General features: G+C 51.1%; 1 protein-coding gene across 12 annotated transcripts in view; it reads left to right on the forward strand.

Moving 5' to 3' along the window:
• WIZ (WIZ zinc finger) overlaps positions 1-25,572 on the forward strand; it is a 113,091-nt gene that overhangs the window by 53,139 nt on the left and 34,380 nt on the right. For 7 of the 12 annotated variants that reach the window (XM_090059943.1, XM_090059938.1, XM_090059940.1 and 4 more), the window contains 2 exons: positions 19,648-19,708; positions 22,730-25,302. In XM_090059943.1, the coding sequence (XP_089916069.1) occupies positions 19,648-19,708; positions 22,730-25,302 (2,634 nt within the window). The remainder of the gene's footprint in view (positions 1-19,647; positions 19,709-22,729; positions 25,303-25,572) is intronic. The other 5 variants (XM_090059936.1, XM_090059942.1, XM_090059947.1 and 2 more) reach the window with 2 other exon arrangements.

Genomic DNA, 25,572 nt, shown 5'->3' on the forward strand with positions numbered 1-25,572 from the left:
TCACAGCCAGCAGGCTTATCACCACCCTCAACACCTGAATTTGATCCATTGGAAAATCCAGTTAAGATTGTTTGTTTGTTTGTTTGGGGTTTTTTTATGCCTGCTGCTCAGATGACAAAGCTATTCCAGAACCTCACTGCTCTGACGGTTAAGAACCACCTTCTGGTACCCAGCCAGGATTCATCCATGACCAGCAATAACCATTTGTTCTTGTGCCAATGTCATTTCTCAGTGTAAATAGCTCATCTCCCTCCCTGGTGCTTACCCCAGTACAGTTATAAAGAGCAGCCCTATCCCCCCGAGCCATTGTTTTGCTACAGTAAGTAAGCCAAGCTCTTAGCCTCCTTTCACAAGATGGGTTTTCCTCTCTCCAGCATCCTGCTAGCCCTGGTCTGCACCTGTTGCAGTTTGAGTTGATTTTTCCTGAATGCAAATGATTAGAGCGATACACGCCATTTCTGATGAGGTCTCACCATTGCCTCATCCATTGACATCAGCGCTTCTCTGTCTTCATTGGACATTCCTTGCCTGATACATGGTGTTTGCTGTTTCATGGCCACTTCTTGATGGTGATTTGTCATCACCCACTGATTAATTTGCACACCAAGGCCCCTGTCTTCCTTTGTTGTTTCCAGCGGATGAGCCTCCAGTTTAGAGCAGCAATTTCTGTCATTCATCCTCAAGTGCATGACCTTGCATTCTGTAATGCTGAATTTCAGCCCATTTCAAATATCCTGGTCCTCAAGACCATCTTATCTGTTTCCAGTGTGATATGCTGCTCTTCCCACTTCTGTGTTGATGATGCTTCCCAGCTTTGTAATATTGGCCAATTTTATTTGCATGCTCCTGCATTTTGGTGCCAAGGTCATAAAGGTTTGTCTTGAGACCATTTAACATTTCCAGTTCTTGAGGAGCTCCTAGGTCCACTCTTGCAGTCTTTCACACTTCAGTCTGCGATCATGTCCTCTTTCACGAGAGCCTTACCCACCTTGCAACCTTGCGCTAATCGTCATCCCTCCTAGCTTACGTAATCATCTCCTTCGTGACAGCATGTCATACACTTTACTGAAATCCCTTCTGTTGTCTAGAAAATCAGCACTCTCATCAAAGATACGGTATTGGCTTGGTACAATCTACCTCTGTAAAACTGTGGCTTATACCAGCCGGGAACTGTGCTATGTATTTCAAGGCAGAAGCACAAGAGGATGGAGTTAAGGTTTAACCTTTCTGCCTTCATTTCCTTTCCTGAAGCCTGGAAAGCCCAATTCTTCAGCCTTAATGTTGTATTGACTGCTGGGTTTAGTTTTGGATGCATGACATGTTAGAAGACTGCCTGAATACTCTGCATTATCTTCTTCATTATAAATGGCATTGCCTCCCTTTCCAGCGACAGTGATTTTTTTGCCAGAGGAGGGCTGCTTTCTGTGACTGGTAAATAAAGGGACAGGATTTTCCTCTCTGATCTCTGTCTGGGAACAATTTAATGCTCACAATTTGGGCCATTTAGTTCTCTGTCCCAATTTTCAGGAACAGGCAGTGATATAAATGTGAGTGGCCTAAATAGCAGGGGCAGAATTACGGCTGTAATTCCTCCAGTTGGAGCGTGAGAGGCCCAGTTAATAAAAGAGCTGAAAACCTGGCCCCAAGAATCTTGGGAAGAAAGTTCTGAGGAGACTGATCAGTTGCGTCGTCTTCTGAGAGATTTCCTTGAGATGTGGTAGGAGATTGGACAGGAAGTTCCTCTGGCTGCGAAGCTGAGGGCTCATGGGTTCCAGTGACGGGGGCCAAAAATGCAAACCTAGATCGACCTAAAGGAAAACATCAAGTGCAGACGAAGCCTGGGAAGTGTATTAAAGCTGGCTGGGCAGCTTGGCTCCTGGTGCAGAACTGGAGGGAATGGTTATGTGCAGACAAGGCAGCTTCTACAGCAGCCTCAGGAGTTTGGAGGGGGTCTTAGTGTTCCCTCCATGATGCAGCTTGTGCCCCGTTTCCTTTGCAGCCCTGGAAAACAGGACCCATCTCGGAGGGTTCTCTTCACCCTGCTTCCCCTTGCAGCCATGGTGCTTTCCTTCATGCAGAAAATTGGTCCTCTCCTAGCACTGCCAACAACCTGAGGCATCTGCCGGTGCTTCCCTCTGCCTCTGCCTAGGAGAAGACACTGAGGGTGACTGTACATCCGGTCCTGAGGCCTGCGGTTCAGTCACTGGCCTGGAACTCAGGATGCCTGAATGCAACTCCCTGCTTTTCCCCAGACATCCTGCTTGGCCTTGGCAAGTCACTTGGCGCTGCTTTGTGCCTGTTTTCCCATCTGTAAATCTGAAGATGAGAATGCAACTGGGAGGAGGAACTTGTTAAAAACTGGGAAGGGTTCAGGTACAAACATGACAGGGAACCAACGGACCTGCCAGGAACACCTCAGCAGCCTCACGCTAGTGCTTGGGTGTCTCCAGCCCCAGCTGCAATGGGTCTGTCCTCTGATTGGTGACACAGGTTCACACCACCCAGCTTCCTCCACAGACCAGCCCTTCTGGGTCTTACAATTTCACACAGCACCCTGCTGCCTCTTTGCAGGATACCATTGCTGTCCCTGAGATTCTGCTTCTCCATCTCTTCTTATTCTGATCCCCTGCTTGCTCCTTCCCAGCTCTGTGTACATAAGGCACCATGCAGCTCTGGGAATCTCTGAGTGCTCTGGGGTGTGTATCTTATCTGCTTGTGTGCATGTCTACTCTTGGGGACCATGAGGAAGACATGGGTCATCCTCAGCCAGGGTGTCATGAGGTCTTTTTAAGTGTGCTGTGAAGTTCATGGAAAGTATTACCACCTGTCAGGTGTGCAAACACCTATACGTGCTTCACAAGATAAACTCAGAGGTTTTGAGTAGGAAACCATGGTGTCAAAACATTCTGACCTGTTGTGGTCTTTCTGAGCTTGCTGCAATAGAAGAATCACTCTATTGTTTTAACAGAGTTAAAGGGGAAAAAAAAGGAAAGGAAAGGAAAAACTGAAAGCTCAGAGCTGGCATTTTCCAAGGGGGGCCTTGTGTCTTAAAAGGTTGAGAACTGCTGACATAGATATCCGTGCTCTTAATCTGCAGCCCTCAGAAGAGGATCACGTCCAGTTTAGCCTCAGTAGAATCCTTCATCCAGATGTTTATTTGAGTCCTATGAAATCATGGCAGATTTCACTGACCATAAACATTGCAGGGAGCCGGGCCAATATCCAGAGATGTGTCATGCTTCCTATGTAGCTGTCTTCCAGGAGTACACAGAGCTTCCTGATCCCTGCTAACTAGGGCAGCTTGAACACTAGCTCATGTAAGCGTGCCAACAGGCATCATGTTTGCTTAGGCTTTTGCTCCAGTGCAGGCCGCACGCTAAGCCTCTAGCTGTGCCCACAGTAGCAGTGTCCCGTGGGAGGGCTCTGGCCAGACTCCTGCAAGCGCTTGGTCAACACATTAAGAATAAACAGTGGAGGAAGACGGTCTTCTGTTTCCATTCAGCAAACTGTAGCAGGATCCCTGCAGGGAGATGCGGGCCAGCCCATGCTTTGGGGATGGAATATTCCAGCAGCTCCCATTTGGATAGGATGTTGCTCGTTCTGTCACATCGCCAGAGCCCCCAGGGATGGAAGGGGAGAGATACGTTCAGTAAGAGATTGTAAATGGCCCAGCACATGCCAAGCCTCTGAGGTCTGCGTTGAGGGATTGCAGCAGTGCAACATCCCTTCCCTAGTGTAGCCCATATGGAGCAGGAAAAGAGCTATTTGTGAGCCATTGGGAGGAAGGGGCACTGTGGGAATGGGTAAGACCCCTGCAGACCTTTCAGGGAATCAAGGACTGTTACATAGGGGATCAGGCTGCAGGGAGTCAGTACAATGCTGCTTGTTAGACAGGTGTCATTACAGATGTGCAATAAGCACGGATCCATCCACACCATTGAGTGCTACCACGGTCTTGGTCTATTGGAGAGAGCATGCCTTGGCTTGGTGGGTCAGAGAGGCAGGAGGACAGCTGGGACCCAGCCACAAGCAGAAGGCTGACTGGTGGGAGAAACTGGGAATACTAGAGTATGACCTTTGGCGATAGCAAAGTCAGTGTGAGCCGCTGACGCCACATCCAGTGAGAAGCTGAGTCCTGTGGGAAGGTCGCTTGCCTGCAGGGAATTTAGCCCAGGATGTTCCAGTTCACTGACTGGGGCAGTGGCCTGCTGGCCATCATTAGCACATGACCTGGCTACCAGAGAATGAATGGAGGTGTCTGGCAAGACCCTGTGTCATGCTAATGCTGATTACAAGTGCAAGGCCATTGGCATGAGCCCTGGAGCCCTCCAGACATGTGGACAAGCCAGTGTTCATTCAGCGCTCCCCTCGCTCCCTATTCTGCAGCTGTGCCTCTGCCACCCCCGCCATCGTTTGCAGAGACCACTTCCTGAGAAGCCGTTGCCTTCATAAGTGCTCTGAGGACTCAAAGGAGAACAAGGGTCTGATGGCAAAGACAGAATGGCACCAAGCTGGTGATGTGGAGTAAGGGCTAGAGGGGACCCGTCCATTGTTCTGCACACAGTAGGATGTGGGGCCATGGAGCTAGCACCGTCCTGGCATGGCAGGGGTTGGCATGTGGAACAAGTGGTCTGTCCTGGGATAGCAACTTCTCATGGCAAGTGCATTGGGGCAGATCAGATGCAAACCTCTTGCCTCCCAGTCTGAATCCCAAGCACTGGAGGAAGGGAGAAAGTGTTGGCAGAGCTCGTTGAGAACTGGGTCTCTCAAAGTGCATGTAAGGTGACTAAGCAGTAATTGCATGTGCTGTATGAAAGGAAATGGGGGACTGGAGTCCTGTGATGTCTAGGGGCAGCAGAGAGCAGAGGAGGCTACTGTTTGACATGCAAACCACAGTCTCCACTCCCAAGAAAATCATCAGTTGGGAGGCATAAGCTCACTTGCCAGTAGGCTCTGGGTTCACTTCCAGGCCAGTCTAAACTGGCATGCAGACTTGTGCTGGGCTGTGTGGACCCAGAGCTGGTTTCTGGAGTTGGAGGGATTTGGAGCTCTCTGGGGCTGTTTGCAGGGAAATGGTGACATGTCCCAGCCCTGCTGTTCCTGGCAAGCCCCGCTCCCTGTGCCTACAGGCCTGCCCTAGACCAAGAAGCATGTGATGAGACTTTCTGGGATGTCCCCAGAAGCTGCTCTCAAGACCTGGGTCTCTGGCCATTGGAGATGACCTTGGAGTGGCCTTTACAGGGAGAGGGCACTGTGGCAAGAAAGGGTGCTTGGGAATGGACCGGAGGGCATGGGCTGCTGCTATGTTATAGACGCTCCCTGTTGCACCAAGCATGCTCTGGACGCACAGAGATGATCCCTAACTTAGAAGGAGTGAGGATTGGGGTTGGACCTCCTCATGCTGAGTGCTGCAGGGTGCTGTATGGATCCAAGGAGACTTTTTCTGGCTCAAAAGAATGTCATCAGACCATCGTAAACCATTCTTGAAGCTGCAGGCACCAGTGTCAAACCACCTGTGGCTTCTGGGGGAGAAGAGGGACTGTGAGAGAGGAGCTGAAGGCGGCAGCTGGAGCCAGGAGAGTGGATAGGTGAAGGACTAAGAGGATTTGCCCGTCTTTCCCTTGATGTTGAACTGAGCCTGCCAGCCTCAGATCCACCAGCCTTGGAAAGGCTCCGGCTGCTGGTACACAAGGACCTGCTTCATAGATCCTCAGCAGCTGCTGCTGCTGCTGCTTCCCATGGTGAGACTTCAGATGAGGTGTCTGGGTTCATGGGGCTGCTTGCATCTAAATGTCAGGCTGGTTGGGAGAAGAGAAGTGCTGCTCTTCCCTCCCCACTTACTTGGCACCCCAGAGCCGGCTTTCCTGCAGAAAAAACTCTCCAGCGTCCGGCCCTGGTGAGAAGACAACTACAGATTCATGCTCAGTCCTGCAATAGGAGGCCAAGAACCTGTCCCTGGCTTGCAACAGGCTCTGAAAGAGGGTGTCTTGAAGGGAGCTCGCAACAGATTTCATAAGTGTCACCAGCACGGTGGCTTTCCAAAGTCAAGGTCAATGGCTGTCGCAGCTCTCAGCTCCTCTCTGCCCCGGATGTGGTGGGGCTGAAGCTCTTCACCTGTGGTCAGGCTGGGGACTAACTGAGTTGGTTTGTGCTGCACAGGCCCGGATGAGACAACTTCCTGGGAGGCCCGGTGGCTGAGGTGTGAGAGCATTTAATGCAAGCAGTCACAGAATGAGTGAGCTCAGCTTTTGGTAGCCAGCCCTGCCTACAAGGAACAGTCCTCTTGCTCAAGAGAGCCTGGGATTGAGGTAGTTCAGTTGTTCTCAACCTCAGTAGACTGTAGGCCATGCTCAGAAAATGCCAGCTCTTTGTATTAATTTGGGGGTTTTTTTGTTTGTTTTTTAATCCCAGCAAAATACTGGAGCAATTCTTCTGTTGCAAAGAACTCTGAAATACCACCGCAGGGCTGAACGTCTGGAATGCTCGGGAACTCTGGGTTTATCTTGTGAATCACAGGGGAGGCATTTGGACACTTAACAGCACTAATATTGCATGGCACTCTTAAAAAGATCCCTAGACCCCTTTGGTTGAGAATCACTGTGGCAGATAGTGTGCATCACAACATGAGTGCATGGCATTGCTCATACTCAAGATACAGCACATTTTGAGCAGCCTTGGGCAGGGGGCGAGTTAAAGATCTCATGGGGCCAGAAACAGTTTTGCAGTGATCCATGCTGAGGTCTTGACACTGAAAACTGAGCCTGACCCACGGATGTGGATATCGAGAGGCCTGAAGTGGAGTCGCGCCAATGGTTGCCACCCTCTGCTCTCATCACTACATAACAAGTTCCCTTCCAAGAGTGCAGTGGCCCTTGAACATGCCTGTCCCTGGTTGCTGGGCAGTGCTGGAAGACTCACGTGGTTGATTTTCGACTGGTCTGTCAGAGGAGAGCCTCCTCCAAGCATGCTTCCAGCTGGCCTGAGGTTACCTGGCATGTTCTGGTGTCTGTCTGGGGAGAAGAAGAGATGGCAGCCAGCAGATGGTCGCACACATGCCATAACATGTAGCTGAAATATAGAACAGCTGGCACAGACAATGGGGCACTGCCAGTAGCAGCAGAACAGAATGGGGATGAAGGTGCAGTACAGTAAAGCACAGGAAGAGACAGAGACAGGTCTGGATCATAGGAATTTTCCCCCTACTCCCCCCACCTGGCACAGATGTGAAGAATTGCTCCAGCTGGGATGGACAGCCAGCCCAAGAAGCACCTGGTATGCTACCAGGATCCCCAGACTTTTTGCAGGAAATCCAGGATTCTGACACAGCTGCAGAGATGGATCGAGTGGACTTCATAGACTTCATAGACATTTGGGCTGGAAGGGACCCCAGAGGATTGTCGAGTCCAACCCCTGGCCCCATGGGTAGGAAGTCAGAAGGGATCATAGGATCCCAGCAAAATAAGCATCCAAATGTGTCTTGAAGGTGTTCAAAGTGGGTGCTTGAACCGCCTCTGGTGGCAGCCTATTCCAAACCTTGGGGGCTCGGACAGTAAAGAAGTTCTTCCTTATGTCCAGCCTGAATTGGTCGCAGTGGAGTTTGTGACCATTTGATCTTGTCATCCCTTGAGGCCCTCTGGTGAACAGACGTTCCCCCAGGTCCTGATGAGCACCCAGATAAACTTATAGGTGGCCACCAGATCACCCCTGAGCCTGCACTTTTCTAGGCTGAAGAGCCCCATGGCTCTCAGCCTCTCATCATAAGGTCTGTTTTCCTGACCTCTGATCATGCGTGGCTCTCTTCTGCACACTCTCAAGCATCTCCACATCCTTTTTGAATTGTAGAGCCCAAAACTGGAAGCAGTACTCCAGCTGCCAAGTACAATGGGAGAATGACATCCCAGGATTTGCTTGACAAGGATCTATGGATGCAAGCCAGAGTTTTGCTTGCTTTACTACCCGCAGCATCACATTGAAGGCTCATGTTCATCTTGTGGTCAGTCATGACCCCCCAAGTCCCTTTCGTCTCTGGTGCTAACCAGCATAGCACTGCCGAGCCTATAAGCATGCTGCAGGTTTTTCCTCCCAAGGTGGAGAACCTTGCATTTTTTGGTGTTGAACACCATCAGGTTCTCATCTGCCCATTTCATGAGCCTGTCAAGATCTGCCTGGATCACCCTCCTGTCCTCAGGTGTGGATGTTTTATCCCAGAGTTTTTGGTGTCATCAGCGAACTTGGCCAGTCTGCTTCTGACACAAATGTCCACATCATTGATGAAGATGTTAAACAGTATAGGCCCTAGGACAGAGCCTTGAGGGACACCACAGGTGACCACACACCAAGATGATTGGCTTCTGTCAACCACCACCCTCTGGGTCCTACTGTGGAGCCAATTCCCCAGCCAGCGGATCATGGTGAGGTCAAGCCTGCAGTTAGCCAGTTTTGCCAAGAGGTCATCATGGGATACCAGACCGCCTGTCCAGGTGATGGGTCACCTGGTTGTAAAAAGAAATTAGATTGGTCAAGCAAGACCTACCTGCAACAAACCCATGCTGGGTATCCCTCAGGATATAGACAAGGGGCCAGGTTACAGTTCTTCACTGTACAGTATCCTGGCAGGGCCAATCCTGATCCCCATATCAAGGGGGAAGGTCTGCCTCCTTTTCAGAACATTGTGTTGGAATCCTAGAGTGTCCTTACCCTATGGAGTCCGAAGAGAGCATGACTGCTATGTGGGCAGTGGGTGGAGAGCCTGTTATGCAACCTCTGTGCTGACAGCACATCTTGGTAGTGCCAGGGCTGAGTGGGGACATGGTTGCTCTCTGTGAACCCTGCCACTTGCTCTTCGGGGCGGCATCTGCTTCTGCAGTGTACCACCTGAAAGGAGGAATTAGAGTGGCAAATGCAGAATCTGGAAAGACTAAAGTGCAGCAGGGGTCTGTTGCATTGCTGCATGCACACAAATGGGGATGCTGACTGGCTGTACCAAGGAATGGGGCCCCAGGCAGGAGTCCCAAGGAAAGGAGAGAGTATGAACCCTAGGCAGTGTAGGAGAAGCAAGGTCAGTGCTGGATGGGTTAGGGTTTGGAGGGAGGAGACTGGAGAAGACGGGCCTGGTGAGAATTGTTGAAGAAGGCAGGAGAACTCTTCCTGCCCTGGTACAGCCTACCATCTTGGGGGACGGTTCAGGACAGTGTTGGTTACAGGCCTGCTCTGCTACTCCCCAGTGTCCTCCAAGACATCTTGCCCCTTGGCAGAAAGGAGGGAGAAGAACCTTGGTCCAAATGAGGTGTTCCCACAAGAGAATAACACTGTGGCTGCCCTGTCCTTGCTAACTTGAGCTTGGATACTGCAGCTCATGTGTGTCTAGAAAACCTGATTCTTGGTGTGCTTCTCACCTCAGCAGTGCTGTCCCATGCTATGGCACAGAGCAGTTTGGTCATTAAACTTCCTAGCCCTAAAGGTTTCTTCTGCATGGAGCCTCCATCTGACCTGCATGGTCCTGTAGCAGCCTGCTTCTCCCCAGGCTCCTTCCCTGAGCCAGTCATGGGCATTGCTCAGGAAAGGGTGGCTTTAAAACTGGAGTTCCGTTCCCCTGAATACTCAGAACCAATTCTCTCCCATGTTCAGAAAGCATTACCTTCTCAAGCGGTGGGTGCCCTCCAGTCTGGATGTCTGTTTTGGCATGCCTTATCACCCAACTGTTCACTTTCTTCTCACGGAGGTTATGCAGAGTGAAGCGGGAACATATGTTGGTGACTGGACAGTTGTTCCAGTTCAGAACACATGTCCATGGAGCTCTTGGCCTCCTAATACTGCTTCACTGCTACCTCACACCTGCTGAATCTATCCTTATGCTGTGGCTGGGATATAGCTTCTGGAAGGGACCTGGGGCTGTCCAGATGGAAAGAAAACAGGTTCACACTTCTGGCTATTGTCCCTGCATTTCTCCATGCTGGTGGTTGCCAACACCTTTTGCCCTGTCCCTTTACTGTGGCACAGATGGAAATGCCCTCATATCCTGATACTGCTCAAGACTCCCCCCCCCCTACATCATTGAGGGGCAGGGGTTGGGGGCCAATGACTTGGGGCTCTCCCGTAATCTCTGCTACTTGGAGAGTTCCCTCCAAAGAGTGAGTGACCTGGCCCAGGGAGAGCCAGAAGTACAGGGTAGCACCAGCCCTGCAAACCCAAATGTCAGATGTAAGTGGCACCATTCCCTGGCTTGTTCAGTCCCTGGAATTGGCACTGGGATGAAGCTGAACCCAGGTGTGACTTGAGATGATGCCAAGAGGAGGGGTTTGAAAACCTCCTCTACCACAGAAGAACTCTCTTTTTGACAGACCTGTCACTTTGACCTCAGGAGCTTCCCAGGTTACACTTGCTATTCTTGGCAATCTGCTCTGAACAGTGGAGACCAACCACTGTTGCTTCCATTTGCAGATGACCAGAAAATTGGGCCTGACCAGGGCCTTGTTCTCAATCAGACTCAAAAGAAAGATTACCCCAAGCCTTGCTGCTTCCAGAGAAAAAAGCAAAAACTCCTCCTTTATCTGAATACTTTGGCAGTCATGTCCTGCATGCCTGTTCTTCTGAATTCAGCAGTACCAACAAAATGTATGCTTGCCTTGGCCAGCAGCAGCAGCGAAATGAGTGTTTAGGAGTTGAGAGGAGGGGTGGAATACACCGTTGTTTTTTGCTTATGAGAAGGTTTGAGTATCTCGGTGATGTTGCCTGAACAGTTGCGTTTAAGGCATGGCCAGTGCCGAGACATGCAAGGAGAGACAAATTTCACTCTGTAAAACACGTTTATTAAAAAAGAACACAATTTACTAACGAACAATGGGCAAGTTACCTTGCGAAGCAGATGTGTTATCCAAGGAGCATTGATGAACCATCAGGCTCCATGGGATAGCATGTCACCTCAGCTGTCTTGAAGATGTCTGACTGCCCTTACCTTTTATTATTTTAACTTAGCTAATCTAATGCATAATCATGCTTTATGATAATTTCCCTATGCCTACTGGTTTAAGACTAGTTATGCTTCACTCATGCCCAAACAAAGTGACGTCTTGTTGCATCTGTTTCTACCTGACTAGAGGATTAACGTTTTTACTTTAACCTTAGTCATTGCAAAGTTTCAACAAGGCCTTGGCAAGCTTGTGCAATTAGTTGATAAGCTCAGCTTTCGCTAATCTTGTTTCAGTACGGCCTTGGCAAGCTTGCACAACTTGATGATGAGCTCAGCTTTTGCTAATCTTGCTGTTGAGGAGTGTGGAGTTGTGGTTGGGGGTTTAACAGTCCTGATAACTGCAGGCTCTTTGGCCACAGCATTGGCTGTCAGCATGAGAGCCTGGATTGAATCCCTTTACCTGGTACCAAAATGCAACCATCCTTCAAGTTGAGTGCAGCAGCTGTTTCAGCAGCTTTTAGGACAGGAAGTGCAAGAGGAGTACAGCATCTAATTGCATTCTCTGGCCATGTGGGGCAGGAAGTGCAGCTGGGAAGAACTTAATTTACCCAAACCCAAGTTTTGCCCAGACTTTGAGGCTCATACCATCACTGTGTGTCAGAGATGCCATAGCTTCAGTTACTGCAGGGGCTGGGGTCTAGGCCTCTTCCTCTTCCAGAAGGAAGAGCTGATGGCAGCCCAGGGGGCAGGGGCATCCAATTAGAAGTGAAAGCTACATTTTTTTCCCTGTCCTTTTGAAGAATTTATTTAGGTTCAAATTTTGGAGAATCTACTAATCTTCAGTGTGGAAGTAAAGGAAGCTGGGGCCTGACCAGTCCCTTTCTATTCCCCCTATTTGCCTTCCTGATTCCAGCTGTTCCCAGCCAAAAGGCTCAAGTTCTGGTATGCCAGACTGGGAACATAAAACTAGAAGTTCTTGTAAGTATTGGCTTTAACCTCTTGGTGCCTTTACCTGTTTCTCCCTAGTCAGGGGTATCAAACTTATCTGGCTCCACAGGCCTCATAAGCAGTGTAGGGCCAGTCCATGGGCCAGATGAATTGTGCGGGCCTAGCCACATGGCCTGGTTCAGGCCCACAGACCTCCTACATTCCAGATCCAGGCACACGCGCTCAATCTGGCCAGTCCAGGACTGTATCACACATGGTGCCTATGCAAGGCCAGTCCGGGAGGCGCACTACACATAGTGCCCACTCCAGCTGGTCCAGGACTGTCAAGAGGTCATGCAGCACCTGCTCTGGAGCAGCTAGTTGTGGGGGGAGTGGAAAGGGCAGGGAGGGAAGTGCCACATGCAGCATGAGTCCCAGACCAAGGACAGGCACCATGATTGGTGCATGTCCTGAAGGAGGGGTAGTGGTGCTATGTGCTAGAGCCAAGCACCATTTGTGGCTATTATTCTGACCCTGGCACATGGAGCTGTGCTGGCATGCATGGTGTGTGATGTGTGGGTCTGCTCCAGACCCAGGGGAAATACTGGGGCTGGATGATGGGACTCCTCCACGTAGTAGATCTGTGACACCCTTGCCTCAGTCTTGTGAAAGTTGAGTGCCGTTTAGGTTCGTTGGGCCAGGAGATCAATGGCCACCAGCTGACATGCCAAGAGCACTTCCGGCAACCTGTGGGGTTTGTGGGTATTCCATTGCCCGTGTTCAGCCCAGGGGATCCAACATGAATGCAACCCAAGGCAAGGGGCCTGTGTGAGAACCCAGGGAGTGCCTGACCGGGTCATAGCCGAGATCCGTCGTCTTCTTGAGCGCTGACAGCAGGCTTGGTACTAAATGCCGTCATTTGCACTTCCAGCACGAGCCCAGCCCGACACACCGCAGCACTGATTCCCCGTGGAGCTCTGTGGATGTGATTGCTGTTGCAGACAGATCTGGCTGCTGCCTTTACGACTGCACAAACAATTGTCTGCGGGTTTCTCTGCTCACCTAGCGTTTGCTCTCTGTCAGCCGCTTCTCAGTAAATCAGTCGCTTCACTAGACATCTTCCTCATTTAGTGCAGGGCCTGGCTGGTGTTCCTTCCCTCTGGCAATGTCTTCAGTATGCAGGAGGAACTAGTATCTGCCTAGCATTCTGCTGCTGGAGAGCGCAGGTTTTTGGCCACTAGCTTGTGAGCTGGGTGATCTGGATTTAAGCCCCTGCTCTTCCAGACTCCCTGCATACCTTGGAAATGCCTCAGCTTCTCTGCTCCCGTTGATAAAAAGGACAGTTTATCTTCCCCCATATCCAGAGGGCATTGAGGACAAAGACATTTAAAGGTTGTATGGTGAGCAGATACCATGGAACTGAGGGGTCAGATGGACATCCAAGAAAGTGTGATCAGTGTAACATGGCGCTCTGGCTTACAAAAGCAGCAGTGGGTTTTGTGGTAGCTAAAGTGATGTTCACTTCATTGGGACACAGTGGGCTGTGCCTGTGGGCTGGCACACTCACTTTTTCTAGCAGACAGCCCACTCCTGAGTTGACATGTTGCTCTGCTTGACTAGGTCACCAATTGTTCTCCAAAAGGTGGACTGTCCTGTTGGAGCTCTCCAGGCTGGTTCCCATGATGTAATGACATCAGAGGACATCATTACAAGCCAGTACCTTGGCTCATAAATGAAGTGTCCTAGGTTAACTGCCTGCAAACAATTTTGTTTTGAATTCCAATCCTGCTAAATCATTCTGGGCTGCATCTTCCCTTACTTAGAAGACAGGACAGTGCCTTGCCCCTCTGCTAAGTCCATTCCTAGAATGGTTGGACACTGTTCTTCCTGTATGGGTTTCTCTGCGCTTTTGTGGGGCTGCTGAGTCATATCTGTCTTTTCTGTGCCTGAATTTATCTTACACACCTCTGAGAAAGTCAGAAACCTCTCAGCAGGTAGTGTGTTCATTGTTGGGTTCCCTGGGCAGGAGTCACTCAGAGCAGTGCAACTCTGAGTGTAAGGCTTGTAGAGGTTAGGGAAGGAATAGCTGTAGAACATCATCAGTTCCCTTCCTTGGCTGCTGAAGAGTTGTCCTGTATACTTTCCTCCTGAGCTTTGCCAATCCAGTTTCAGCTGCCTCGAGTAACATGTTTTACCAAGCCCCTTGGAGAAACCATTCTGTTGTGGATAAGCCTTCACCATTTAGAAAATAATTTTCCTAATATCTAACTTAAATGTTCTGTCCTAAACTCCAATCCTTTACTCCTCCTTTGACCAGCCTAAACAACTCCTGGCTAGCAGGGTTAGAAAGCTTTAATCAAAACTGCAGCAGATTTGTCAGAATACCAGAGATATAATAGAGATTTCCCCAAATGGAAAACGTGCTATGGAACAAAAATTTCATTTCAAAATGTTTAAACATAATTTGTATTTTATTTGATGGGCATTTTAATTTTTATAGTTCCGTGTGTATTTCACGACACATAGCAGTGCTGCATGTTATGTAGGGCTATTTGTATTGCATGTCATAGGACAGATTTGTTAAAATATCAAAACTTCGTTTTATTTCTGAAATAATGAAATGCAAAGCCAACCTGTGGCAGCTTGGGCAGGAGACATTATTAACTGCTATTGTGACGTGGCACTGAGAGTGCATAGTACGCTTCTTTTGGCATGGGTGGTCCCTGTAAAGGACTTTGACATACTTGGCCTTGGCAGATCAAGCTTGTTGTAGAACAGAAACTGCATCAGCTGCTGGTGTTTTTATTACTGACGTGTTGGAAACTAAGGTAGAAATGTCCAACAAAATTCAAAGCAACATTTCAAAATTGTGACTGGAAAATTCTCCAGAACCTTTTTTTATTCGGAAATTCCATCTAGTGAGAAGTGTTCCAGGATATCTTTGCTCTGGAACTAAATCAAAGTGGAGCCCATCAACATTTCCCTTCCAGTGGAAGTTGTGAGTTCCAGCTTGATGTGCTGTGCAGTGTCTCTGGGTCGATACAGTAAGAACAGCGAGTTTTATGCACCAATGCACTTTCTTTGTCCCAAAATCCATTTAAGAGCTTTTCCTTATACTTGTACCCACCGCGCTCTCTAGAGAGGCCTCTGTAATTAGCACATGCTTTCTGAGGAGACTGGTATCCTTTTTTTCTTTTTCTTTTTTTTTCCTTTTTGCAGAATTTTTCCTCTGCTCTTGGATTCTGTGGAGGAATTGTGTTGTTGGCAATGGTGTATCCCCTTCACAGCTAAACAGCTCTGTAGCAAGCACCTTCCAAAATAGATTGTAGGCTCTGGTGCTAGGGTAGTACAGGCACTCCGTAGTAGCTTGTGCTGAATATTTCACAGGCCCCACTGCCCTTTCTCCCCTTGCTCTGCAGACTTCCTCATTCCCAGGAGATGTATGTGAATGATTCTCCATGTGGGGTTCTCTCCTTGAGGGTAGGTTAAACAGATAAGCAGAAGCTGCATGCCCGTGATGCGTTATCAATGCCTCTTCAGTATTCAGGTCACTTTTATTTACTGTGGTCCAGGATGTAGTGGCTTTTCTTGATGAGCCGCAGATCTTTCAGCTGGTGTTTCTTGGTTTCCTGACCTTGAAACTTGGCAGGTAAGTCACCCCCCTCAGAGTGTCTGTCTCCCAGGTGATGGCTCCTCGGAGAAAGTTTGTCCTGCCAAAGCTGAGTTTTGGCAGCCACTTCGTGTGTGAGCTTACGTGGGATGTTGATTTTGAAAGCATCTCTACATCCCAGGCACCTTAACATGTTTCAGGCAATGAGGCAGAGTGACAGAGGCCAGCACCAGTGTTCTGCCTCTCGGGTGTTCCAGCTGCTTGAACACAAGAGTTTCTGCTGCTTTGAAGCGGAGCTCATAACGTCTGCTCTCAGATTGTCCCAGAATAATCCTTGCTGCTATCCAGAGGTACAGAGAAGAAGTTATTACTGGATTACCATAGTGGGTAAATCTGAGCCTGCAAAGGCCAAGGCATTCAACTCTCATCTCTGGCTGTTTCCAAGAAACCAGGATTTGCAGGCAGTGCAGCTACGTGCTCATCAGGAGGAAGATAAATCACAGCATGTTTTCCTCCAAAGGAGACAGTTGCTAAAAATAGGAGTCATGCTGGAGCTACTGAGAACAAAAGAGCTCCTGGAAACCACCTCTGTCGCTGTCCTCCTCGCCTGCCTATGCTCTCTGCTCCTTGTCCTGCCACGCCTTGCTCCTGAGCCCCCATCTCCTAGGACTTCTGGAAACCTATGAAAGCTAACATTTTTGGAGCATTAAATATAAAAGGCTGAAGCTTCTCTCCCCTCCCTCAAGCACTCCAGGCCAGGCTTGGTGGTGACTCTGGTTCCTGAACGAACGCTGCCACCTGCCATGACCTCTGAGCCTTGACATTGCAACCTCATCATTCCTGTCCAGGAAAGAGTCTAGCACCTAATGGGCCCCTGGAGCCTGGAAGCAGTCCTCCTTTGCTGCCACGCTTTCAGGCCAGATTCTGCTCACAAAGTGGAGAAAAACCAGGGCACTCTCAGTAACCATCCTGGGACCTGCTTTGGAGTTGTATTGGTGTGAGCAGAATTGGAATCGGGCCTTCTCTGGCAGATGTTACTAAATCTCAGGCAGAATGCTGTGTTAGCTGAGGTTTTGACAGCTGCCCAGAGGATATGGGAACCCCAAATTACCTGGGCGTCAGCCAGTTTCCCCAGTGTTTACCACATAAGCATCCTGTCCATGCTTTTGTCTCCTGTTCCAGATCCTGCCTTTGCTAGGGGGCTTCCATTCATTTGCTTTCACAGCACAGTCAGTTGAATCGTCAGCTTGTGAGACAAATGCCAGGTCCTTCAGACCTGCAAGCCTGAGGCTGGGCAGTGCACTTTGTCCAGGTCCACAGGAGGGGAAGAAGGAGTTTTGATGCCATCAATGGTTCAGAGTGCATTACAGAGCTGAGCCACATTCCCCAGGAGCTCGTCATGTCTCTGCCAGTCCTGGCAGCATCCCATTCCCTCGCTCACTCTGTAACTTGGCTTTAGGGCTAAGTATTAAAGGATCTCTCATTCGTGCCATCCCAGCTCCCTTGTATGATCAGTTCTGCCTCATCTATTCCCTGGGTTAGCTGTGCTCTTGCAGCTCTGTGAACAGTTCTGTGACCATGTAGCCCGGTGAGGGCAACCCCAGTGGCCACGCTGGCCCCACAGAGAGCTCATGCTTCTGTTTTGGATTTGGCTGGCCCAAAAACACAGCTGGTTTCCTGGCTCAGAGCTGGCTCTCACTGCTGAGAAGTCTGCGGCCCAAGGTGACGACCGCTGAAGCAGGGTTGTGAGGTGCTTGTTTCCTGTGACGAGGCCCAAGGGACCTCTGCTGTTTGACAGGCATGGAGCGTGGCTGCCTGGCAGGGTGCCTGACACTGCACAGGACGCCTAGCTTCCATGAGCTGCTGCTCAGCGTCCCCATGCCCTCTATGCTTGAGGTGAGTTTTGGCTGGCAGAGCCTGCACATGAGGGACTCGCACTTCTGCCCCAGGGGATGCCCCCACCTGGCAGCTCTCCCATAGTGTTTGCAGCAGTCCCTGGAGCCTGGCAGTTGTGTAGGTTTGGACTCCCTAAGATGGTGCTATGTTGGGAGGCGTGAGTGCAGCCTGGGTAGGCAGTCTGAGCTATCGCGAGGTCCTGTGGGCAGTGTGCTGCATGGGTTTCAGTACTGGGGACTGAAGCCCACCTGGACCCTGGGCACTCAGTGCTTATGTGTTCTAGCTCAGAGGGGCCCAGCCATGCTGCGCTAGTGCTGCTGACTTTTTAAAACCACCTCTGTGTTGCTAATCCTGACTTGTTGGCACTGGTGGGACTGTGCTGGGGGCTCTAGTGTAGACAGGCTGCTGCAGCCACTGCCACTGCTTTAAGCAACACCTTGATTTAGACCTACCCTGGTTTGATAGGTCAGATCAGCTGAGGCCCTCCTCTTGACAGCCCCTGAGTTTGTAGGCATGGGACCAATGGTGAGAGGTCCTCGGGAAAGGGAGCTACTCTTACTAGTGTGGTGATGGTATTTGGGACATGGAAGGACAGTGCCATGGGTTGAGCTCTACCCTACACCTCTGGCAGCCCTAGTAGTTTCCTTATCTGCCACAGACTTCATGTGGCTTTGAGCATATCACTCAGTGTCTGTACTCTTCACCTGGGAAGAGAGAATAGCCCACAGGGATGTAGGAGAGGGTGCGTGCATTTGTGACCACATAACTTTCACGGGCTGGAGCAGACGACACCAGAAGCAGAGGCCATGTTACGAGGCCCCCTTGTTTTTTTGAAGGCTCTCTTGTTCAAAGGACATGTGATGTGCGGAGTCCTTCAGTCCCCAGGTTGCAGAGCACAGTAGAGGGTGTTTGGTTTTCCCAGGCTTCTGGGCTTTCTGGGTAGCCATGTGGGGCCAGGAGGGAATTTTTTCCCCTCCCGTTGCTACATGTGTCAGGGCTTTTCACTTTTCTCAGCAGTGCTGGGGATTGTGACTGGGCTGTGCCAGTGCTCCTGCTGGGACTTAAATGCAGAGATTCCTGACTGGGCAGTCTTGCCTCTCCACTCAGTGTCAGACCCATTGCCACATTTGGGTCAGGAAGAAATTTTACCCCATGGGCAAATTGATGCAAACCAGGGGTTTTGCCTTTCTGTGTAGTAGGGGAATGTGGCCTCTACCTGGGGTCTCTTGAGTGCATTTAATAAGCCTTGCAGCACCAGGACACATCCAGCCCTCATTCTCCTGCTTTACTGGGGGCAGGTTTGAGGGCTTTTAGTGTCATTGGGCAATGGCCCTTCTAGTTGTGTAGTTTTAGGAATAGGTTAGACAAAGACTCACGTGGGATAGTTTGGATAGGGAGGATCTTGCTTTGAGCAGGGGTTGGACTAGATGTGATCCTCAGAGGTCCCCACCCACCTGAATATTCTGTGATCTGGAGTTCTGCCACTGTCAGCCTTTCCACTGCACTGTGCTGTCATAGTTGCACTTCTGTTTGTGGTGAGGGTCCCATTTCAGGAGCAGAGGTGCTATCTGTAGCTGGAGGGCATGCTGGAGTTGTCAGCAAGGTCTGGGGAAGCAGATCATGAGCCCCCAGAAGCACAGCATGGGGGCATGCTTCAGATCCTGTTTCCAGTGCTCTCACCCAGTGCTGCCTGCCATGGTCTGGCAGAGGGTTCGTGTGCCTCCATGCTGCTTGACCAACAATGCATCATCCTGTGGCACTGCCCAGGCCACAAGCCAGGCCAGTGTCTTGAAACTGGGCTCAGGTCATGCAGATGGGAAGTGGCCCTCGCCACAGTGCAGCAGCCCTGCCACACATCTGCAGGCCAAGAGCAGGTCGTGTCAGCCTGATGGTATGAGGTGTACATCCCCAAGTAAACAAAATCCTCACAGCTCCTGTCCCCTCGTGCCCCAGGGGAGATTGCTCCTATGTGGGGAGGTTCTTGCAACCATTCCAGGTTCCTTGGCTCTTGACCTATGCTGGGCATCTCACCAGAGAAAAGGTGAAGGGGTAGCCAGGCAAGGAGGCCTGTGCGATTTCACGCTAAACTGCTTAGCTGCAGGAACGATTATGCGTCGAGTCGCTGGTGCACAGGATTAAACCCTCTTAAGTATGGGTTGGAAATCCTGCAGTAATCCCAACCCAGCTGCAGGAAGGGGAGGGGGGTGCTGGGAAAGCTTCCCAATGCGAATGAGGCTTGTGCACATTGCCATCGAGGAGCCCGGCCCCAGCACTGACTGTGGCACTTTCCTTCTGTCTCTTGCAGACGAGCCTGGCCCAGCCCTCTGCGGTGCTGTCCCGACCACGGCCCACAGGAACGACCTCTGGTAAGTGCTAAAGGTCGGAGCCTGGTATTGCCCATGCTATGGGCAGGTCCATTTTGCCCACAGTGTCTGGCCTGGTCGGGTTCAGAGTACAACCTCCTTCCTCCCCCTCTAGTCAAAGGCCTTGTCTGCACAGTAAACTCATCACCCCTGCATCGAGGCCCTGCTGCTGCCCTGTAGGGCATGCATCCCATGGAGATGCATGCCCAGTGACTACAGAGGACTTTGCAGGACATCCTTTCCCTACCCCCACTGCCTTGGGACCAGCTGGGGCTGCTCAGAGGAGCTTCCCCACATTCTTCGCTGACAGGCATTTGGGGCATTTCACTCTGTCCTGTTGGTCTAGCAGGTCAGGCCTTGACTGTAGATCCAACCTGGGGCCCTAGCCAGGCCTGCACCATGGTGTGTTTTCATGTAGCTCTTGGAGCAGCCCATGTCTCTCCAAACCTACTCCCACATCAGCCCATGTCCCTCCCTTGCATCTACCTACACACACAGGCTGTCCCCCTAGCAGTGCTGTCTGAGCCCAGGTGTATGCCACTCACTTTCCCATGCTGTTGGAATGACAGGGGCAGGGTCTGGGTTTGCTACAATCATTCTCTCCCAGGAGGCTTGCATTGGCACGAGCACTTTAGGGATAGCAGAGGGACATCTGAGGAGCAACTGTGGGTCGGAGCAGAGCAGCATTGTCTAGTATCAGCCTGATAGAGTGGGGTATCTTTGTGCCCTGTCCTGGTGTGGAGCTGTGCTCCTTCTGGGCTGGGCAGATCAGTCTTGACTTTCATCTCCCTCTTACCTGCTTCAGCAAGCCCCCAGGATGCCCAGCACACTCTGACAGGTTTAGAGTGGGATCAGGGATGGGGAGTTTCTTCAGCAGGTCATTCTAAATAACCTATGTAGGCTTTGCTGTGTACCTGGTGATCCTGTGTCCTTGGCATGGCACCTTAGGCTGGGAAAAGCCCATCTTCTAGGGTGTAGTTGTTTCACTTGGGTAGAAGCCAGGAGCATTGGAGGACAGAGATCAAGGTTGAGTTTTGCCTTCCCCTTTCTCCAATTTGGGGTCCATCAAACACTGCTTTTAGTGTATTTAAAAGGAGAAGGCCTCTGCAGTGTGGGAATCCAGGGGAGATTGGCAGCCGTGCTGTCTTGCCCAACAACGGAGCTTTGTTCTTCCTCTAGCATAGCTTGACCTGTGGGATAACGTGGACCTGAAGGAGCAGCTGCTCTGAGTTTCAGTGTCTCTGTTCACCTGGGAACTGGAGGCACCGGAGTTTGCTGACTGTCGAGCATAAGCAGAAATCCTAGTCCATGACCTTTCATGGGGCAAGTTTTGGGATGGGAGGAGTGGGGGCAGCTGGAGTGGCCACGAATAGGATTCAGGGTTTGCAGTGAAAGCAAAGACCCTCAGTGGCTGGTGGCTGATGTGAATGGCATGGGTGGGTCTTGGCCTTAGTCCTCACCGCACTCACAACAGAGGCTGAGGACCCAGAGGGCTGTGGGGCTTAAAACTGGACCCTACCATGCAAGGGAGCCTGGCCTTGCCACATGGCTGAGCAGAGGCCTTGAGTTTGCATGGCTGTCCCTGGGTTGCCTCTCACTATTGGGCTGGAAGGGACCAGAAGCTGCCAATTTCCCCCTCGCTGTGTGAGGAGAAGGCTATCTGTGGCGTCATTCCTTTGTGGAGGAGTTGTCATCACTGTCCCTTTCGGCCTGTAGTGCTCCTTCTTGATCAGGCCCGGGGCCAAACAGCCTGCCTTTTGCTCTGCCAAGCTAATAGCACCACCACACTGTGCACTCCTCTAAGTATTCTACAAAACGGGGTAGCCTTCTTATCCTCAGCTTTGCAGACAGTGTGAAAGGCCAACCAGCTGGCCCCAGGTCCCTGGCAGAGGGGAGCAGAACTTGGTGTGGCCAATGTATGGTGCCCTTTGGTACTCTCTTGTTTTGATTTGCTACCTCCATTTGGCCCTAGGGTTGGAAATGCTACTAGGCCTGATTTCCCAGCTCCTCTTCCAACCCTCGTCCCCCAAGTCAGCTGGCCTTCTCCTGCCTCTTCATAGCAGGAACCATATTGGCAGTGAAAAGTTTCCAGCCCCAAGGGCAAGTTCAGCCCTTCCATAACACCAGCTGCAGACTCCTGGTACCATCTGTGAGCAATGCAGGCTCTAATGTCCCCTGCCAGGAGTCACCTATGGCTCTGGTCACTGCTCCTCCTGGCTTGGGTTCTCTGTGCAGACTGCTGAAAGCGGAGGACAAACAGTACATTCACAGTGTATCCCAATTTCCTAGCCCAAAGAAAAGAAAGCAGCCAGCTAGGAGGGCTTCCCTTTCAGCTGGCCACCAGAGAAGCTCTTGCTTCTGGATCCAGAGTCTTTTTGTTGGGTTCTGCAGGTCTGTGCTTTGCAGTTCAGCTGTTCAGGCTTCAGCTATGTAGGCATAGGGCATATGCCTACGTAGTTCAGCTTGAACAGCTTGGAAAGCCTCAGTGGCTCATTCCCATTTGGCCAGCAATAAAAGAGATCATCAGGCAATGGCAAACAGCCGTGTCCAGGTGATAAACCTGTCAACACGCGCTGTGTTCTACAGGCCAGGAGAGGAGACTTTAGAGGGGGCCAATGCAGGAGTGTGCAAGGTGGTGATGGAAATGCTCAGCTGCCTGTTGTGTCACTCTTGAGCAAGGAGGCCAGCCTAAGAGCAGGCTTTGGCCTTGCTGTGGGGGAGGCTGCTGCAGCTGCAGGGGTAGAGACAGTGAATCCAGCCTAGAGTAGTTTCACCCTGCATGTACCAGCATGAGGGCAGTGTGATGGGGTTGCTTGGTTGGTCCTTTCTGTCCTCTGCAATTAACTGCTCAGCCTTGGTTCACACAGGGCAGCATGTTGGGAGTGGGATGAGTCTGTGGGATGCAGACTAGGGGATTCCCTCCTGCCCTGGAAATGTTCATAAATGACACAACATGTCTTTTGTAGACCAAGTGCACTGTGTCAGCCTGTTCCCCAGCTAACAAATATCCAAACTCCTTTGCAGCCCCAAGAACGAGGAACGCCTTGAGTTCAAGAAAGGGTTTTACCGAACGGATTCCCGGGGTCCGGCCGAGCTGCACAGCATGACTGTATCAGGCAGTGTGGCCTGGGAGTGCTCTGCACTAGAGACCCAAGGCAGCGACACGCGCGAAGAAAGCACTTTAGAAAGACTCTCCAGCTTGAAGTGTGCGGTGAGCTCCAAGGACCTGCCGGACATCAATCCCTTGCACCCAAAGGAGCCTGCACTGGCAGTGGAGTCCAAACTTGTAAATACTGCGCAAATGGATGCCACTCAGCTGGACAGCGACTCAGAGGACTTGCTTCTGAGCAAGACAACAGCAGAAACTCTCCCAGCATGTGATGAAGTGCAGCCTGCAAGTGGAGAGGAAAAGTATCTGAAAAATGAACCAAAGCAACTCGAAGCCTTCAGCAAAGAGCACTTAGAGAAACCCAAGAAGGGCATCCAGAGGTTTGACTGGCTCTCCAGGCCCAGTGAGAGCCCGAGCCCTCATTATAAAGACGTGAGCAAGCCGACCGAGGTAGCAGCCAACGTATCCATCCGGGGGCAGGCCGTGCGTGAGGTGCCACCTCCGCTGACTCTGCCAGTGTTCAGGAAAGCCCTGAACCCCATCTTAGGCAAATCAAAAGCAATGGAGAGTACATCCTCACACAGGAAGGGGCTGGCTGTGGACTCGGACTTGAGTGAGCTGAGCCCTCTGAGCTCACAAGAATGGACATTGCAAAAGCCAAGCCTACAGATCAGTGCTGACATGGCTATGAGCAAGCAGTCATGGACAGTGAATGCTGAGGACTCTGTGGAGCGGATCCCTCTGATGTCCCTTGAGCCAACGCCCTGCAGCTCTTATGACATTGAGATGCGGCCATATGTGTGCAGCGTCCTTCTGGAGGAGCAGGGGAAGGATGAGTTGGGCCCAGAGGAGGACCCCACTGTGTACACATGCATCGAATGCAGCATCTACTTCAAGAAGAAGGAGCACCTGATGGATCATATGCTGCAGCACAACCGGGGACTGGGTCGGGACCAAGACCGAGATGCACTGGGCAGCCAGTGCCAACTGTGCTGCAATGAATGTGGATGGGCATTTGGGGACCTCGCCTCACTTGAGCAGCACAAGAGGCTCCACCAGGAGTCCCGGGAAAAGATCATTGAGGAAATCCAGAAACTCAATGAGTTCCCTGATGAAGGCCGAGACGCCCGGCTCCAGTGCCCCAAGTGCATTTTCGGCACTAATTCCTCCAAAATCTTTGTCCAACACGCCAAGATGCATGTCAAGGAGAGGAAAGACCAAGGTGTGAAGAGCATGAGTCTGTTTGGAAGCACCAGCAGTGGGGAAATGCGGGACAGCTCCATGCAAGGCCTCTACAAACACTTCAAACCCAGTGAGCCCTCCCCTCTCCAGGTGCAACTACAGCCCCACAGCAGCAGCAAAGGCCTCAGCACCTGCATGCTTTGCAGTTTCCCAGCCCCCAATGAAAATATCCTCAAAGAGCACATGAAATATGCCCATTCCCATCTTCCCTGGGACACAGAGGTGTTTGAGGAAGATTCCAACCAGCCTGGCACAAGCAGGGATGCCTACAGCCCAGCCAGGCCAGGCCGGTTCTTGGAGACTGATTACTTTGGCAAAGCAGAGAGGCTTTTTTCCCAGCCCCATCGTGAGAGTATTTCTCACTATGACCCTGCCCATGGCTTTGGCTCAGGCCTCCAGAGACTCGATAAAAGCAATGGTGCAAATAAAAAGGACTTCCCAACATCAGGCTTTCATGCTAGGAAAGCTGCTCCCTATACCACCTCACACAAGGGCTTGGGGGTATCCACCCTTACCTCAGCAAAAGCCTACTCACAGTTTGCCCTGCAGCAAATGAAAAAAAAAAGCACAGCATCCCACCTTGAGGGAGAAGGGGACTGTGGCCGGAGCCCCCCAGTGAGTCTGGAGGAGCTCCGGCATAAGTGGGCATTGGCCAACAGTGCTGACAGCATGGAGGAGGATGTTTCAGTACCAGCCGAGCTGGTTGTAACTGAAGGCAGAAGCTTCAAGCCCTTCACTGTTCCTCAGGCGGCCTTGGACCTCAAGAGGACTTTCCGAGATGCCTTGAAAGCCACGGATCCCTTGATTGCCTCAGAGGAACAGCAGCACCAGTTGCGGAGGATGGTCCCCATCGTGCTTCTTGAGGAGATGAGCCTGCATCCGCGGGCCATAAAGCGGCCCAGAGGCAAGCTGTTCAAGAAGAGAGTTGCAGTGGCGGCTGCACCTTCCCGGGAGTTCGTGATGGATGAGGCCATGCCCTTGGATGTGCTGCTGCTGGACTCCCCTCTGGAAGGCTCCTTGGAGCTGGATGACCTCCTGGATGCCGACTCATCCATGCTGAAGAATGAGGAGCGGAAATGCCCATACTGCCCTGATAGGTTTCACAATGGCATTGGCCTTGCCAACCACGTGAGGGGCCATCTCAACAGGGTGGGGGTGAGCTACAATGTCCGCCACTTCATCTCTGCAGAAGAAGTGAAAGCTATTGAGCAAAAGTTTTCCTTCCAAAAGAAGAAGAAAAAAGGTAGTATGTATTCATTTTGTGAGGCTTTGTTTTTTCTTTTAATAATGGTGGGGTGCTCTTCTTCCTCCCTCCGGAGGATGGGTACGTATGCTCCAGGATCTGGCCTGAATTTTGGAACCCATTGTCATGCTACTAGGCCAATGTATACCTGCATGCAAGCCATGTCCCAGCCTGACCAGCTGTGGGGTTTGCTGCCACGTGTGGTACAGCCCTCTTGGAGGCTGCCTGTGCCTGCATGTGTCTACTAGCTGTTGTCAGCACCCCTGCGCATCT

Source organism: Crocodylus siamensis, chromosome 8 (genome assembly GCF_052110815.1).
Source record: "Crocodylus siamensis isolate JL-2025a chromosome 8, ASM5211081v1, whole genome shotgun sequence".
In the NCBI taxonomy this organism is placed as follows: Eukaryota; Metazoa; Chordata; order Crocodylia; family Crocodylidae; genus Crocodylus; species Crocodylus siamensis.